We start from the raw sequence: 19265 nt of genomic DNA on the forward strand, positions 1-19265 counted from the left end.
ATGCAGATGTATCGGCACAAACATCTGTTTGTAGGTACAACTTCAGTTAATAGGACGAACGCCTGACAGCACCGCTAATGAAAACTGCATTTCACAAAGTGTTAAATCACAAAAGTCAGGGGAAAAAAAAATAAAATCTGATTTATTACAGGTTGTTGGGTTTTTTTCCAGTCTGCTGATAAATGACTTCTGAAGCACACGGCACCACGGCTTCAGCTGGAGAAATCATATGCATTTTACAAGGACACTTGAATCCTCTCAGCCCAATCAGCAAAACTGATAAATGATCTTTCAATATCTAATTTTATACTACAACATATGGGGGCTACAGTCTATCCTCAGCTGCAGCATTATATACATTTCAATGAATTCAGTGTGGTCGCATATAGCACTGCTGTATATACACATCTATTCCAGATTTCTAAGAAAATTCCACTGCAATAATTTTGCAACTGTATTTTTGTTCTAAGACTATCAAACAAACACAAGTCTTGTTACAGACTTAGATCTGCATCCTCACTGACTTCAAGCACTATCTTGCACTTGCTTTTTGGTGACTTTTTTCTTAAAAAGGATGGCCAAGAAAAAGCCAAGACAAGATTACAAAGACTTAAAAAGTCAGCATACTTGCCACGGAGTAGATGATGTGTAAACTCTTGTGAAAGTTCCCCATAGTCCGGCATCCCTGAAGGCTCTCTTCAGCTAACATACCAGTAAACTGAATGGCCCATGGCAGAATCTGTGTTCAGTTTTTTGAACAAGGACCATGGGGAAGTGTCCAGGTAAATTGCTTGTGCTGAACCTAGGAATCTAATAGCACAATAGCTTTGTATATCTATTGTGGTATCTACAACAGTAAGTTTATGAAGTTTTGCTATCTTATCCACAAAGAAAAATGGAAAAGAGTTTTGGCATCAATATCATATTAAAAAAATTAATTAATTTCATATAGCAATATACAGCAAAATTTAAATTGCTTAGATATTGCAGATGCCATTGTTTTGATCAGACCAACAGAATTGTTTTCGACAGGGCAGGTTAAAACATTACATGGAAGGTGCAATTTCAGGGTTGGCTTAAGTTAACAGCAGGCTACGCCCCCCCACCGCCCCTCCCAGCAGCACATTCTTGTTCTTTTCTTGCTGTGATTGCTGGAGATCACACAGCCACAGGGACCAACCGCCAGCCTTGCTCATCAGACAGGCTGATGCTGATGTGGCGGAAGTGAGATGAGGCTGAGAGCTGGAGAGGAGTGCTGGGAAGGTGAACTCCTAACTTTTTAGGTTTGGTTGTTTTTTGTTTTTTTTTTTTTTTTTTAATAATCATCTTGGCTGGACAGATTTCTCTTTTAAAAGAAAGGCAGCAGGAAAAAATAACACTAATCTGAACTGAAATACATGTCTTTCAAATTAAGGAAAGCTTTTTATGTAAGGAGAGTAAACTGCCTTTACTATTTGTTCTTCCAGTGCTTCTGTGGTTTGCTTATTGCCTACCTCAAGTTTAATCCTGAACTGTGAGGTACGCAGGGGATCCACACAAACACTGATGGTCTGCTGCACACTTTTCTTGTGGACCAGTGCCCTTAACGTACACATCCCCCAAGAGCTCATTCCCTTTATCTGCAAGTGCCTTATGGCAAGATCAACACTGCTGAAGAAAAAAGGAAAAGAAACAATGTGCTTTATCCAGCACTGTCTTACAAATTCAACTGGTATGAAGCTGCCACACTAAGTGCTCTACTGTCAGGGGAGCACTCTACAGATCAAAGAATTCAGATTTGCCACAGTCAGTGGCATAACTAAAACAGTTTTACTGCTCTCTGTTCCCTCACACCCTACTTTCAATTGTAAGTATTATATATTTCTACATACTCTTCACCTCTGCCACCTCTCTCTCATTACTTTTTCTTCCCCAATTCTTTCCATATGTAAATTGCATGTTAAATTATAGTGTGATTCAAGCCTAATATAGCTATTAAAATCCATTAATGCCGCTATTTAAAATTTTATAAAAAGGTCATGGCATATTTCTCATAAATTATCATGTAGAAATAAGCCCATACATGCAGAAAAAGACATTAATGTATGTTAATTCTTTTAAAGAAGCATTGGCCTATCACTTTTCATGGTAAGAGGGCACAGTTTTCTCCTTAGTTATGAAACGATTGGTGTTTACATGGTATGTACAGCTCCAATTTGTTGCTTCAACAGTACTCCCTGTATTATCCTTCTTTTTAATTTACAAAATGCAGTAGGTTTTCAAGTTCCTGGAAATAAACAAAGTGCATAATTTCAGTCTTTCAACCACAATCATTAAAAGAAAGAATCTCTCACTGCAGTTTCTGATCCACTACTTTGGAAGACCTGAAGAAAGCATCAGGATTTGTACTAAATTTAGGCTCCCACACTCGGAAGCAAATTCCAGAGACAAGGCCCTTTTCTTGAAAATACCCTGCAACCAAAATACCAGACATTTCAGTCTTGGCATTGCTGGCCCTAACAGCTCAAATGACCTCAAATAAATACGTGATATAGGAAGGGAGAGGTGGCTTCTTACATAATGATCTAATATTTTAATAGACCAAAGACTAGCAGGACTTCATGTAAGCACAGATAAAAGCTGGTTAGCATAACTAACTCCTGCCTCTGGACAGGGGTGCCACCTCATTCCCATTTTCAGAAGGTGCTTTAAAGGTTTCTGATTAAATCTTTTGGAAATGGATATTTTCACATCCATCCACTCTATACTGTATTTAAGAAATAGGTATGTTACTTCTTAACATATATATATATATCTTTTATATCTAATATTTTTCAAGAAGACAGTGAACCCGAGTCTGCTGCCCAAAACACATGCCATGTGCAAAAATAATCAAAACTCACGCCCATGTGGACATTCACTGACAGCTGAAGTCATATGCAAGATACAATCATAGACCAACGAGAGGAAAGTAAATGGCTGCAAAGCCTACCACAGATAGGTACCTTTGGGAAGCAATGTTATAAGTATGAAAAGGGTTTTAACGGTGAGCACAGAAACGCTTGATGCCAACTGTGCTCTATGAAATGCAACTCCCTAAGCATTTTTTGTGATTAAAAAGATTAGTATTAAAAGCAAACAGAAAACCCCACATGAATATTCTTTCATCATTAATTTCTGTTCTTAGCAGAAAGAATCTTCCAGCCCGCAATATACTGACAGAAGTGGGAATAGTATTTCTGCATCCAGTAACTAGACATCACAAGGTGGTGAAACAATTTCTATAAAATATGGTCCAAGCCACATCCATTCTGGCACCAGAGAGTGACAACATGGCTGATGGAGCTCAGTAGTCCAAATACAGTCAAAATCCAAGCTCTTTTGCAGTATCTTACACCAAAAGGGGAAGAATTCTTAAAAAAGTTTGTGGGAGTAATCCCAACTCTGAGATCATTTAACAGACAGCTATGATAATCTCCTCAGTAAATTAATATGGTTTGTCAAGCCAAACAGACTACAAAATAAGAAAGCCATGACTGTGCCATCAAGATTTGCTAATTATAAACATCCATTTCAAAAACATTCTGAAACTCAGCTGAAACCAACTCACTATCTCCTTTATTGACACTTTCAGGGAAGGAAAAAAAAAGTGGCCCACCAGCAACCCAGAAAAGAGAGAATGAGGAACAACTGACATCTGATGTGTCTTTAGAGAGACAGTGAAATTATTTCATCATAGTGCTATTCACTTTAACATAACTAAAGAACAAACATTAGTTTAGAAGGCTTCATGTCCAGGGTACTGAATACTGCTTGCAGATGTAAAGGAGTTCCTGTCAGCACTGAGCCCTGTGCTGCTTTTTTTTTCCAGCAAGCTCTGTGCCAAACTTGAGTATACTGCATAGGTTGTATGTGTTAAACTCTAGAGAACAAAATATGACTCCATAATGTTTTTATTGAAATAAAAAGAAAACATTATACAATTACTATTATTATGACTACATAATTAGATTGTCTGCATAACAGTATTTTACTGTTGATTTCTTTAGGATTCAAAGGCTGTTACACCACTTTACTCAGGAATAACTTCTATTAATATCCATGTAATAACTGCAGTAAGTAACAGTATTTTAATTTAAAAATCACTCTCTGTTCCTGAAAAAAAAAAGAAAATTTTTAGAAATTTTTAGAAATTTTCAAACTTTTAGAAAAATTATAAAATCCTGAAAAATATTATTAGAACTAAATATTTAATAGTCATTTACATGGAGCATAAGAAAAGCTATCCATCTCCTATTACAAGACAAAATAAGTACAGAATTCCTTCACAAAAAGAGATAAAGACATATAACCAAAATCCAATATAGACATAATAAATTTCCCAAGCTGACATTGCATTATAAATTATTTATAACATATAAATAGGTGCAACACTATTCCATGTCCATTGAAAAAAACCAAAATGGCATCACACAAGAAAAATGGCACAGCATAGCTTTCTATTACCCACACTACAACTGAATGAATGAAATGCAAGAGGAGATGTGCCAAGTTACTTGATACTTGCTAGTCAGCTTAATCAGATACTCTCAGTTTCCTGCAGGATGGATAACAAACACTGTTCTGCTGCTTACTGCACACCACGTCTGCTAAAATATTTTCTGAGGCAGACTGCTCCTAAAAACCTCCGAGCATTTAACAACATGGTTATGTGGAACCACACAGTCTGACACAAGTGAAGAAAATTCAAATAAAATAATAAGTTACAAGATGTTGTACATGGATAACTGAGATGAAGTAAATTATAAGGTCAAGAAGACAGATATCAGAGTTCCTGAGTATCCTTCACTGTAACCCTATCATGTCAAAACCTCACTTTGTGCTCCTGACTGCTCTCTGCCCTTATGTTTAAAAAACAACTCAGAAGTTCAGAAGAGTATCAAAAATGCTTGAACTAAGTAATTTTTAAAAATCTTGTCTGAAGTGTTATCTCAACAACAGAAAGTAACCCTTTTTTATTCAGAAAGATATATGTAAGAGGTACCATTTATTTCCACAGCAAGCTGACTGAAAAGCTTATTTTGTACCTTAACATCAGTAATGGTATTAATTTTCAGCCTAACTACATTCATACATTAGTACTGTTATGCATTTTATTAATAACTATCTCACTTGCTTCATTCAACTAAAGTTTTCATCCATTAGATATGCACATTTTTAGGGGAAACTGGAAAGATTTATCTTCAGTTTTTCTTTAATGAGGATACACAGACGAAAACAACAGCGTGGGAGAGGAACGTGAGAAGCAAGAGACCGTTAAAGCCCAACAACTTGCCTTCCAGGTTTATCCTTTATTGAAATTCCTTATCCCTTGCCCAGTTTACACTTAAAACGAAAAAAAAAAAAAAACCAAAACTGACCATGTTTGTCTCTAACAATCATCCTCACTCCAAAAAGCTGAACCGATAAAATATAGAAAAAAAGTTAGATTTCTCTCTCACTTCATGATGAAAGTTAAAAGCATTGTCTTTCTCAAGTGTTTTCCTTGCAGCCACTAGGACATAAGGCTTTGCTAAGCCACTAGTAGCCATGATGTATATTCCCCACTTTCACTGCCTCCTCTAATAAATTGTTCTTATAAGAATAATATAAACCACAGACAGTAGTATTCAGACCTACTAATAAAAGCTAGGGAAAAGGCTTTATATTTTCAACCTCAACGTCGCCTGTCAGAACCATGAATTTTTATAAATCAATCTTTTTGAATCATGAATTTTCCCTGAAAACAACATGAAATCTAAATAATTCACCCTTTTGTGATTTCTAGCTACTTACACTCCATTTTTTGCCACTTTCAGAATAAAGGCAGCTTACACTGCACACAAAGAACTACTTAGCATTTATTCCTAAAAAAATTGCCCCACATTTTTTGTTATTGCCTTGATTTTCTACTCCTCTAGTCTCACGTTTCCCTCAAATTCCCATCCACTGAAAAAACCCAAACCCCAACTATAAAAATCTGAAAAATTAATAATAGATTTAACAAAAAAGTTTTCTTACTGACAAGCTTTCAAATATTTTTAGTGAAGATATGTATGAGTGGTACTACTTAATTTTACCTGTTCTTTTCCCAAAGAGAATCCTTATAATACTGGGAAGGCCCTAATAAAAATAGAGCACTCTCTGTGTCAAGCAATTTTATTTAGTCATTTTTCCTTCAACAGATAACATCCAAGGTATTTAACAAAAGACAGTTATTATTTGTTTAACTCTGCAGGATTAGACAAGCATTAAAATTTATGTTATCTAATAACCTCAGAAGAACTTAGAAACTATCCAGTAATCTCAAATATTTAAGTTCTATTTATTTCAGAATTTTTCTCTCCTAAAGATCATTTTGCTTTCTGCCTGGGTGCCTCCAAATCCTCTTCTGCCTCTCCCCTGGCCTCAAACTCTCCACCGCCTCTCTTTGCTCTGCCCAGGACCCAAACAAAGGCAAAGTCTGAGGGCCAGGTGTATTTTTCCCTAGGCAAGCTAGAGCCAGACCTCTTGCAACAGAGAACACCCAATACAGTTGCTTCCCTCATCATCCCAGGAACATGCTGTTACAGAAACCACAGTCCCATGACTCAGAGCACATCTGAACCAAGAAGGTCTGAGATGATCCTCTGTCTCCAGTGAGCATTGGGAACTTGAAACTACATTCCTAACTGCTTCTTGCCATTTCCTTGTCCCCATGCAAACTTAAATCCATCCAATTCCACTGTGCCTTTCTCTCTTTCACCACCCTTTACATTTTTCACGCAGTTTCTGCCTTTCATCCCACCCTGTGTCAGAGTAGGATGCTGTGTAGTTTCACCTTTACACTGAGCACTCACCATTCTATTACAGCACAAAGATACCAATTCCACTGAAAAAAAAACCCAAACAAAAAAAACCCAATAATCCAACAACCAAACCCCAAAACATTAAAATATAGTGTTTAAGGTAATGTTTATTTTCCCTCTCTTTTTAATCCTGTCAACACTAATCAGAGAGAGGACAACCAATTCCACTGTGGGAAGATTAGTGTAACACGTCTTGTTATACCATGAAAGTTGTTCCCTTTGTTTCATTAATATCTATGTATAAACAGTAGATTTTTCAGTATCAGAATCCGAATTTAAGAAAGAAATATTCACAATTTACTTTCTACCTACATATTTCCAGATTCCAGAAAAAAAAAAAAAAAAAAAAAAACACACCTCCACCAAAATACTTCCCCAAAAACCTGTTACAGATAAAAATGCCTAAACCCAGACATATTTGTTTTTCTGTGGTATTCTCTGGATACACTGCTCAGTGTTTCAATGCACTAACAGCATCTGGTCTGAGCTCTGTCTTTTAAAGACTTCAGATGAAACTATATCTACTTACTTTGTGTCTTTGACGAGAGGCGCGCTTCCCAGTTTAAAACAGTTTTTTTCACCTCCACAAGACGTTTGCCTCAAAGAAAAACTTTCTGCCAGATCAAACCCTGCAAAATATGACACAATGATTTAGTTTATTTAGTGGAATTTTTTTAAAAAAGGTAAATACTGACTTTTAGCATGCTTTCTAACTTTCCAAAACACGGACTGACAAGCTATTTTGAAACCCAGTACTTTTAAGTCAGAGAAACTTCCAATATTCATTTCACCGACACAGAAACTATCAGCACAAAATTCTCTCACTAGATGACTTTGTAACCTGAGAAATGCATTCTTTATTTCCTTTTATCGTCTGAACTGATAAGAACAAAGGACATTTGATAAAAACAACGGAAGTGAGTATGGTTGAAGAACTTGAACCGATACTTTGTAAGATCACCATGGTCTGATTTTAACCCCTTTCCTAACAACAACAGCTTTTGGAGCATGGGGGTGGCATTCTATACGGTCCTTTCAGTTTTAAAGCCAGCTTCAGTCAAACTATGATTACATCCACTACTAGACAACTAATTTAGATACTGATATGAGCACAGTCAGTTACCTGTAACACCAAGACCGCCTGTGTTGACTTGTTTGAGATGATGGACAACAGTTTTCAGTAAAGGACATGTAGCACCTTCAAGAAAATACAGTTCAGCATATTTTATAAATTTCTTTCAAAGAAAAATAATCAGAACAACCTACCATGACAGTGATAGTAATATTAACAAGAATATTTTTGTTCATGTTCTCTCTTTACAATATGCTAACCAGCAATAAACGAATTACAAAATCAAAATAAGAGAAATGATATTTCAGACTGCATACAACACTTTTAATAATATAAGCAGATACAAATTTTATCATGCTTTAATTCAGCTGTTTACAATTAAAGCTCATAGGAACAATATAACCAGAGAAAAACCACTAAATTCTTACCAGCCTCTCCCCATGTACAATACTCTATAAAGCAATAACCTCTGTCCTAAGGGGTTTAGCAGTTTTGTTTGGTTGCTGTTGATGTTGTGTTTTGTTTTAGTTTTTATTTCTGGCTATATTCTTAGAAATCCTTTTTCCCTTACTAAGGAACAGGAAACAATAAAACATAAATGCTTGATTACCATGACAATAATCTATTGTTACTTCAGTGAAAAACAATTCCAAAATGTGGATTAAAAAGGATATAATTATATAATATAATAAACAATTTAAGCAATAGTTTTTTATTTTAATGGCTTACAATTAAGCAGCTTTTGGGGGGATTAAGTCTGTATTTAGATAAACAAGCAGCATGTTCTAGGATGTGGAACATGGCAAATTCTAAGGTTAAATCAAATTGAACACTTAAACACTGCATTATTAATATTAAATATCTTACTTGCATAAAGTCATTTTTTCCTCTTATTTCTATGCATACACAGGAATAGATACTTTTAAGAAGCAAGTGCAGAGAAATATGACTTTTGTGCATGGGTCGGAAATGAGGCTCTTTGTTAAACAAACTTTGTAAATAGCCCTGCAAAACTCTAATAAAACTATCAAAGGTGACAGGCAGGATTTGACCCATGCACTTACAAAGCACAGAGCTCCGTATTGAGCTGATGCAACTAAAAAGATAGCCAATGTATAGCTGAAGCTGATGCATGGGGTGGAGAGGGATGGGGGGGGACTTTCTGAAGTGTCAGTTCAATTAAAAATAAAAGGAAGAATGTCCTACCACTAACCTGGAAATCATCTATATCTAAAGATTTCCAAGGAGCATTCAGACTGAAGGCTGGCATTCAAAATAACTGTATTTGTAATCTTAAAGCATGTGAAATTTGTCATTTGTTCTATAGCAATGTAGAAAGCATATTATCCTTCAAAAGTCTTAAGTTCTATTAAACGTGTTACTGTACCTGATTTGGAATAAAAATGGATAATTGGAAACAACCAGTAAAAGTGAAACTAAATCATTTAATTCAAAGATACCTCCTGACAATATGGTTAATGAGAGGTATGTCAATTGTTTAAAGGACAGACCAGGTTAAAGGCATTTTTTCATACGATTCACTAAGTTCCATGTCCTTTACATCTAAATTGTGATCTACAATTACAAGTAACATCACTCATAATTTATTTCTAAGGCTCTAAGAAAATGTATTCCTTCCTTCATTTATGCACAAATAAATGTCTGTATATACATGCATTCACATATAGATAAAGTTTTATGACAAATGAGATGAAACATGCATTAAAAACTCTGAAAATTCCCCTTCTGCAGAAAAATGCAGAACTGTAAAGAATATTCATGTTGAAACCGAAATCTTTTATCATTCTTGGTTTGCAGGGAGTTTTATGAGTGTGAAAAGCATTCACTGGAATTACACACTACCATAGCAATTTCAATACACCATTTGATATACGCACATATGCACTGTGCATATATGGAACAGAAAGCAGCTCACCTCAGATACCCTTTAATTTACAAACCTTAGTCTTCATCACTTATACAGATTATTAAACTACAGACTTTCATCTGTAGCCACTCCAAAACAACAAATGCAATTATAGAAGATTTACACATGTATACCTACAAGAAATATATTCTTGTAAAGGAAGCCTGTTATGGCTGAAAGCCACAATACCATGTCACACATACACTGACAAAAGCTTTTCTTAAATTTAAGTGTTTTCTAACCAAGTTTTTTTTTTTAATATATATAAGACGATGGGGCTGATTTCCTTTTAGGTTAAATTATTTTACACTACTTACAGCAAAAGCATTTATTACTGAGTTTACACTGAACTGTAGTAAGCTCTAGAGAATCAGGGACACAACTGTATGGGGTTTTCTTCAACATTGTCTTACATGAGAGCTGAATGGGAAAAGAATGGGGAGTTTTATCTTATTCCCCCCAGCCACTTTCTTCCAAGTCCAAATAAAGACTCAAGCCTCAATTTCTGTGTTATCCAGATGATAGCAATGATTCCACACATGCCACAGACTGGACTGTGGACCTATTTTTATCAGTGGTCTAACAGTCACAGCATAGGCCATTTAAGTGTTACTTATTTGGTTGTATTCCATATCCCCAGAAGAACTGAAAGGGTTACTATTAATCTTCTTCTATCTCATGCTGCTGATGCACTCTTTTAGACCAGTGTTATTATTTTTACCAGAGAGCTAAAGCAAAACTCTAAAATATTAAACCCAAAACTTCTCCATACCAAGACTGACAATTTTCATTACTGTAGACTGATGAAAATTCTTTCTACAGTTACAGTTTGTACAAAATAAGTTAGCCTCTTCCAAGATTTTTAGTACTGCTGGCAGATGTTTAAATTTTCTTTGGCCTGAGACAAAACAGACAGTTTACCCATTCATCGTGTGCATAGCTGAATTAGAAGATACATGAAGACTTTCAGGAAGAAAAAGAACAAAGACAAACCCTTACCGCTAATCCAGGCGCAGAAACCATGCTCCTTCCTGCTCTGTTAGAATATATACTGTAAAACTAATGATGCAGTGAAAAGAACAAGATTATGCTTGTGACTATATTGCTCTGCATGTGATAAAGCTGGGTCTGTGTGGACTGAAGTCAATGATTCATGTTAAAATGGTGATGTCAAAGCTCAGGTTAACATACCTATAAATTAATGAGATGACTTAGCCATAGGACAAAACTACACACCTCAGCTTTTAGAAATCAATGTGCTCTACATAGGAGCTTATTATTATGAAATCAACCTAAAAATTTTTAAAAACACGTATTTATGCAGGTCAAGCAGATGTCACAGACCACTGATGATCTGTCTCTCCAATAAGATGCTAGTAATTTTTTTGTTGTTGTGTTCTAATAGCATTAAGGAAAAAAATAAAGGCATTTCATGTAGATGTTTCTGCTGCAACATGCAATGGCGTGTTCTCAATTCCTGCCGTAATCAGGACACCTGCTGGAGCACACTGCAGCTTCTATCTAGGCCCCATGCCCAGTTTTCCTTCCCGTGCAAATGAGGACAGAGGAGCTTCTCGTGCATGCTTCAGTCTCACTCTTACAGACATCTCTTGTCTGCACTTCCTGACTGAGAACTGTAGCTTCCAATAGGCACTCTTGGCTCCTCCAGAGTGTAACCTGTAATCGACAGATTCACTTTACAACTACCTATCTGCTACTTTATAATTAAACTTTATGTTCAGGTGAAATTTCCAGCCGCTATTTAACACCACTGACATGCACACTGCAAAGGTACCAAAGTTTCCATCAGTAAGCATGACTGGCCAAACAGCAAAGCCCTGCTTAGCATATGCCCACATTATTTGTCAGACTCATGCTTCAAGCAGAAATCTGTATTAGCTAGGATTTGTCTCACACTCTTTAGGATCAGGCTTCCTAAATATATACAGATAAGGAATCACTTCAGAGTGTGTGACATATCTGCAAGTGTCAGCAACAACATCCAAAGAGTCCACCTCAAAGATAGCCAAGCAGACTCAGATGGCCCGCTTTCAAATAAGGTCAAGAATTCCGATCTCCTACATGCCTTTAAGCTCATGTGTAGAGGTACCAGAAAATAAGATGTGATTTTTTTGTTTTCCTTTTTTACTCCATAAGCCAAATCATATTACATTACAATATACATGTTAACTAGACAAGAGTGGGAAGGGGAATGAAGGAGACTGAATCTACAACTTTGTTGCCATAAGAAACAAGTCAACTCCAAGCCTTGTGATTATTTAGATGGTTATGCAAATAACACAACAGCTTCGGCAGGCAGGATTAAGAAATCCACACCGATAGAGTTGAGATACTGCGATGCTCACGCTAAACCCTGGAGATTCCTGGATTTCTCCAGGATTCTCACATGAAGAAGAATAGGTAGTTAAAAACAGGACTTCATGTTACTCAAGACAGCCAGCACAGCTTCAAGAAGGGCAAGTCTTGCCTGACTAACCTAGTGGGTTTCTATGATGGAGTAACTACATCAATGTAAAAGGGAAGAGCTACAGATGTCATCTATCTGGTCTTCTGCAAAGCCTCTGACACAGCTCTTACAACATCTTTCTCTCTTAACTTGGAGAGATAAAGGTTTGATGAATGGACTGTTTGGTGGATGAGGAATTGTTTGGATGGTCACAACCAGAGAGTAGTAGGCAACAGCTGAAATGTCCAGATGGAGAGCAGTGATGAGTGGCGCTCCTTAGAGGTCTGTACTGGGAACAATACTGTTTAACATCTTCATCAGTGACAAAGGCAATGGGATCAACTGCACCCCCAGCAAGTCTGCAGAAAACACCAAGCTGTGTGGTGTGGCCGGCGTGCCTGAGGGACAGCATGTCATGCAGATGGACCTGGACAAAGCTCAAGAAGTGGGCCTATGTGAACCCCATGAGGTCCAACAAGGCCAAGTGCAGGGTGCTGCATCTGGAACAGGGCAACCCCCAGTATCAATACAGCCCCTGCTGAGGGCTTGGACATACTAGTGTATGAAAAACTGAATATGACCCTGCAATGTGCTCTCACAGACTAGAAAGCCTCTGGGCTTTCTATGCTGGGCTGCATCAAAAGAAGTGTGGACAGCGGGTTGAGGGAGGAGATGCTGTCCCTCTACTGTGCTCTTGTGAGCCCTCACCTGGAGCCTCAGCACAAGAAAGACACGGACCTGTTGGAGCAGGTCCAGAGGAGGGCCACAAAAATGATCAGAGGGATGGAGCACCTGTCCTATGAGGAAAGATTAAGAGTGTTGTCTGGAAAAGAAAAGGCTCCAGGGAAACCTTATTGCAGCTTTTAAATACTTAAAAGGGGGCTTATAAGAAAGATGGGGAGAAACTTTTTGGCAGGTCCTGCATAGGACAAGGGGTAATGGTTTTAAAATAAAAGAGGGCAGATTTAGGCTAGATATAAGGATATTTTACCGTGAGGATATTGAGACACTGGAACAGGTTGTCCACAATGCTGGTAGATGCCCTATCCCTGAAAACAATCGAGGTTAGGTTAGAGGCGGCTTTGAGCAACCTGATCTAGTGGAAGATGTCCCTACTTATTGCAGTAGGGTTGGACTAGATTACCTTTGGAGGTCCCTTCCGACCCAAACTATTCCATGGTATCATGGGTGAATATCCTGGCTGTAAGAGATACTACTGATGTAATACCATATATAACTGTACTGATGTATAGTTCTTTCTCTGCCTTTCCATAAAAAAGAACCAAACAACAGGCTGATCTGGTTTACAGGCTTCACACTGGGAGGATGTGTGTAGCTGAGAAAGATCCCAGACCACAAAGGGGAACACTTCCATGCTACTTAGTCACTAGCTGATGTGGCTTTCCTTAGCGTGTAAGCTTTCATGAACCACATTCTTATAAATACCTAAAGATCCTTATTCACTGCCACAGAGGACTTACCATTTAACTACAAGGAATCCAAGGGAGGCAGGGTCACTTAACTACTGCAATGCTAGCAATAGTTTGTGGATCCAACCTTAAGAATTCAGATTAACAATATGACTATATTGTATATGACAGTCACTGCAGAGCCATTAACTGGATTTTGAGAAGTATCAAGCCACACTAAAACATGAAAACCAAAAAGCTGAACTGATTTGCGTACTTGAAACAACTCACTGTATTTAGGTTAAAGTGCCTATCTAAATTATGATCTAGAGCCAATACTTTTCACAACACATTCCATGTCAAAAGGCAATGGAAATTCACCATGCCTGTCAGTCCCAGAACTTTGTTTATGCTACATTTTTCATGGGTTAGCAAGTCATTTTGAAAAACAGCAACTGTAAAACAAAGCTGAAAAATCAGCAATGATCTGGGAGTGAGACAAAGTATTAATATTCTTAATATGAAACATTCAGGAATGATCAAGTTAGAACTTCATCACTACAGAAAGAGGTCATATCCACACTCCAAATCCAAATGTTCCCAAAAATTAAAAGATGTACGTTGACATCATGAAGAAAATATTCTTGATGTCAAATTAAAAACGACAATTGTGGAGAACTCCTGAACCCTCTCCCTCAGATTTGCTATATTCTGTCATTAGAATCAAGTGCTTCAAAGCAAGTGAACAATTAGTATATCAAAACTTCCAGGCAGGTGAGAACTGAAAGAAATCCTTGATATGAATCTAATGGTCACTGACACACATGTAAAGCCTAAGGAAGACTACTCTGAGAAGATCCAGCATACTCAATCTCTGTTGTTTTTGGTTTCCAGTACTGGTATTTATTTATTACAATACTGACCCAATGAGTAAGTCCCCAAGTATATTCAGAATGCCAGCTCAGAAAGCTTTACATATGCATATAAATACTTTCTCTTGCCTAAGAAGTTTCCTTAGCCTAAAACACTTCTCCCTGTTATCCCCCTTCAGATTAACTTTACACTTTTCACTGCATTTGAAGGCCATTTATTTAGACTTAAGTAGATCAGGTGAAAAATTTCCTGATGTAAATGTAAAGATCTGGTCTGGACGGGCTTTGCTGGAAAAACAAATGCTAACATATGCTGTTTAAAGAAGAAAACCAAAAGGACTGGCTATGCACATTCTGCAGAATAGATGCTGATCCAAACAAAAGCTCAAGAGAGAGCCGGTTAATGAAAGAAAGAACTAAAAAAAAAAAAAAAAAAAAAAAAAAAAAAAAGTCCTTACTAGATATTCCTCTCTTCTCAAAGTGAGCACATTTCCAGTTTTTAACAGATCCATCTGCATAATCTGCATACAAATCATCAAACTAGGATGAGACACCTCTGCAACAGAGAGTACTCTGTTCAGCTGAATGGTGCAGATTAACAGAAGACTTGCAGACACAGCTGTACTGCTTACTGCTGCACCATCGCAGGGTCCGTTCTTTGTCAGCTCCTGCTTTCTGGTCTGTAACTCATGTTTTTAATTCTGACAGTAACCATCCCTTCAGTCTGTAGAAGAGTCTCTTTCCTATTATCAATTTACGGCTTCACTGAACCTATCCTCTGCTGTCAGCAGAGCTGCTCAAGCTGGCAGCTATCTACTTGCTGTTCCTCACCATCGACTTATATCACCTCTAACTACAGAAGCCTCTCCTAACTGCATACCATCAGTTATACTCAGAGAGGTTCAGTCTCTCCTCTTCTGCCCAGCAGTTCAATTTGACCTATATTTGATCCATCTGTGGCAATCAGGTTAAGGAAAACAGCAACTTCTCCACTTGCGGCTGCCTAGCCACAAACTTCTAACAGAACGTAATGCACAGTTCAGCTACACCATTCCTTAGCCGTTCAGTGGAGCTGTCAAATCTCCTGTGACAGGTCCACCTTTTACTAAGAAAGCTTTTCATTAAGAAAAAAAAAAAATAATAATAAAAAAAGACAATGCTTCCTGGCATTTTATTTAAAAAATATTTCAAGTTTCCATTTATTCATTTATATTACTAGGAAACCTTCTGCACTCGCACCCTTTTGGCACTTTCAAAACTCCCCTTCTACAAACTACCATCTAGCAGTGACACAGAAGACAACCTCTGGCACTGCTTTCAGACAGCTGAAGAGAATATTTGCACAGGGTTAAGAATAATTCATCAGTACAGCACTTAGCCTTGCTGCCCTAAAAACGCAAGGTAAAAAAGTCTTCTCGCAGCACATTATTTTTGCCTTAGAGCCCACACATTTTAGCTTATTAAATATTACTATTTATTGTTTCCAGGACTAGTAGAAGGATTATTACCATAGTTATTAACTCTTTAAATTTCTTGGACCCAAGTTTCAAATATGTTACAAAGATACAAAGTTGTTGTGTATGTATAGCTTCTATCATCCTCCATCACGCTTCTGGAAAAACAGCGTTACTAAAAATAAATAGCAACAAGCATGGTCTCCTTGCTAATAATTGTAGGAAAATTCTACAAAGCTGAAGTACATGGATACTTTCTGAGGCTGAGCAACTACAGAAAACTGACAATTCCTTACTCCTTATACACAGGTGACATGCCTTTAAGACAGAGTTGACCATCCTCTGGAGAGTCAATGCAGAGTTTAAGTGAGAGAACTAGATAACATGTGGACAGTAAGAAAACAGAGATGTATGAAAAATTTGAAGAAGATGGGTAACAGCTTTTAAGTTAAACAATAGCACTATATTCCTTTCCCCTTTCTTAGGCACAAGAATTTGTCTAACTACATCTGTGAAACATATAGTTAAATTTAGATGAGGTTAACATGAGCATTCACTAGTTTAGGTCAGCGTGATCACTGATCTGCTCTAACAAAGCTGCATGATTTTGTTCACAAAAGTTTTACAAGCTCCGATTTAGAATATTGTTTTGTATAGCAAGTTGAAAAAATACAAAACAGAACTCCAAGGAACTACAACTGCTTCCAAACCTGAAACTTCCAATCACAGGAAACAGAAGGACTGCTTTGGAACTGCTTCAAACTTACACTTTTTTAAAAGACAGATTAAAACAAGTCTTGTATTAACATTATCTGTCCATATTGCTTATTTTCCATGTACTGCCATTATTTGTTAAATCTGTTCCGTACTGAGATTTAAGCCTTAGGTCTGTGATGGGCAAGAAAATTGGAAGTACCTGTGTGGTCACTGACAGCCACAGAAGTAGAAACAGGAAGGAAGAGGAAGACTGCCATACAAAGCCAAACTATGCAGGATCCAACGTACTTCATCTCCCCCTGGACACATGTGAACAATCAGCTACAAATCTGAAACAGAAAATAAGAATATTCAGAACCATCTTTTTCCCTCACCCCATCAGAAAACTACGAACAAGAATTTCTGAGCTGTAAAGAGGAAGCCACTAATCACACACAAAGTGTTTATCAGTTGTAAGTAGCTACACAAAAAAAAAAAAAAAAAAAACAAACAAAAAAAAAAACCCAAAACCACCAAAAATCCCCAAAACCAAAAACCTCCCAGTTTATGTAAATTTAGAAACAACTGACAAGTAAACTTGTTTGGTTCTTTACTAAACTCAGAAGTAATACCTTAGAAATACCAACTCAGAGACATTAGTTATAAAGGCACTAAATTTTTGTTTCATTAGTAATGACTAGTTTTCTTGTACTTTTCTCACAGGTTTTCAATTTTAAATACATTAGCTAAACTGTTTGCAGTCAAAACAGTGCCAGTGACTGGTGAAGTAGTCTTCAGACCGAACAACGACAACATGCAATTGTCCTTTAAGTGCAAAAGAATCAAAATAATGCTATTTCTCTGCCTCGGCAAAATATGCACGTGCCTAGAGCAGCCTGTGCTGAGCTTCATTTGAATCTCACAAAATACAATCTTGGTTTCAACAAGATACCTTTGTCCTCTAAAGGCAGTTATCAGATTCCTTTTTAAGCTGGCTGCAACGTACAGACAGATGTGAATTTAATGAAACACAGTAAACAAAAAGTACTTTCCTAATAATATTTTCTGAAAGAAAACCAAATCACATAGCTGAGATGCGATTTTTATAATTATTTTTGCAAGGCACCTTATTCAGCATCAGAGCTGTACTGTCAGTCACTTACAATGACAAGTACACCATCATTAACTTTTCCAGCCTCCCCAACAGCAGCAAAGTGAATGCACGTTCAAGTAACATTATCATTTAATTTCCTGCACCTGCTTTACAAGCAGGCATTAGTGACTCACTAGAGCTGCTGCTCCAGAGGTCTCATTTTCTGAAGGGCTCTTGTCCGCTATCTCGCTAGTACCACCACCACCCCCTCGCTGCCACCCCACCTCCAGGCTGGGCTCCTCTCCCACCGCCGCTCCAGGAGGCTCTGCTCCCTCCCACAACCGGCGCACCTGAGCCTGCGGGGGGTGAGCCACCCGAGCCGTCTGTAGCTCCGTCCGTAACACGGCAGTACCAGCAGTTTAATTGATCTCGGACTGAGTTGGGTTTGCTAAAGGGAGGGTTTAGAGCACCAGGCGGGTGAGCAGGCTGGCAGGCGGGCGGGCGGGGCTAGGCGGGGAGCAGAGAGGCGCCGGCCCGGGCAGCTCCCATAGCCGGCTCTCCCGGCCCCCACTCCCGGGCTTCTTCTAACCCACCGCCGCTCGCTCCGTGCTGGCCAGCCCCGCCTGTCCGGAGCTTGCCTGAGAGCCGGACCCGGCCGGCCCAGGGGAGCAGAGCGGGGTCAGGCACCCTCCGGAGCTTCCTCCTCGGCCCGGGGCGGAGCGGGGCCGGAACGGGCACGGGCGAGGGAGCCCCCTGCCGCCCGGCCGCGCCGCCACCTGCGCGGCGGCCAGGTGAAGGGCGCAGGCGGAGACGCTGCGGGCCCGGGGCCGGGTGAGGAGCAGGAGCGACGCGGGGCTGCGGCTGCCTCCGGCTCGGCGGCCCCGCGAGCTGCCCCAGAGCTGCCGCACCGGGGGGACTCCCCGCCCTGGAGGGCATTGACGGTGCTTCCCTGCCGTGCCGCTGCGCGCAAGCATGCTTCCACTCGCTGGATGTAGGCCACTCGATACGTGTGCTAATTATAATGATATACACCAATAGGTAGATTTTTAAATGTAAATATATGCATATAATTAACGAGCATGCTCACCACTGTGGCAATTTGCAACAGTTTAATCGGGTTTGTAAATTACTGCTGATTTAGTAGGGCTGTTTTTATTAGCATATTTTAGCACATACCTATAGCTATCCACAAACATATGCAATGCATTTGCCCTAAAACACAATCACGAGCAGAATCCTGTAGTATATGTTGATTATGGTACATTAAAAGCTTACTGTATACATTATGTTTATATAGGACACCGACTGGCAAAATTGGTGCTAAACTTAATGGCAATTTTGAAAACCAAAACCCCACAAACATAAAAGCCCTGAATCAGCCCACCACAAAACAAACTAGGAATAGTATA

General features: G+C 38.5%; 1 protein-coding gene across 2 annotated transcripts in view; it reads right to left on the reverse strand.

The window, feature by feature from the left end:
• Window positions 1-18636, reverse strand: part of COL19A1 (collagen type XIX alpha 1 chain) — a 181385-nt gene extending 162749 nt beyond the window's left edge. For both annotated transcript variants that reach the window (XM_065681451.1, XM_065681452.1), the window contains exons 1-4: window positions 18207-18636; window positions 16984-17113; window positions 7990-8064; window positions 7396-7495 (exon numbers count right to left, since the gene is read on the reverse strand). In XM_065681451.1, the coding sequence (XP_065537523.1) occupies window positions 7396-7495; window positions 7990-8064; window positions 16984-17077 (269 nt within the window). In that variant the 5' untranslated portion in view covers window positions 17078-17113; window positions 18207-18636. The remainder of the gene's footprint in view (window positions 1-7395; window positions 7496-7989; window positions 8065-16983; window positions 17114-18206) is intronic.
• Window positions 18637-19265: the final 629 nt, after the last annotated feature.

The sequence above is a fragment of the Lathamus discolor genome, chromosome 5 (genome assembly GCF_037157495.1).
Source record: "Lathamus discolor isolate bLatDis1 chromosome 5, bLatDis1.hap1, whole genome shotgun sequence".
In the NCBI taxonomy this organism is placed as follows: domain Eukaryota; kingdom Metazoa; phylum Chordata; class Aves; order Psittaciformes; family Psittacidae; genus Lathamus; species Lathamus discolor.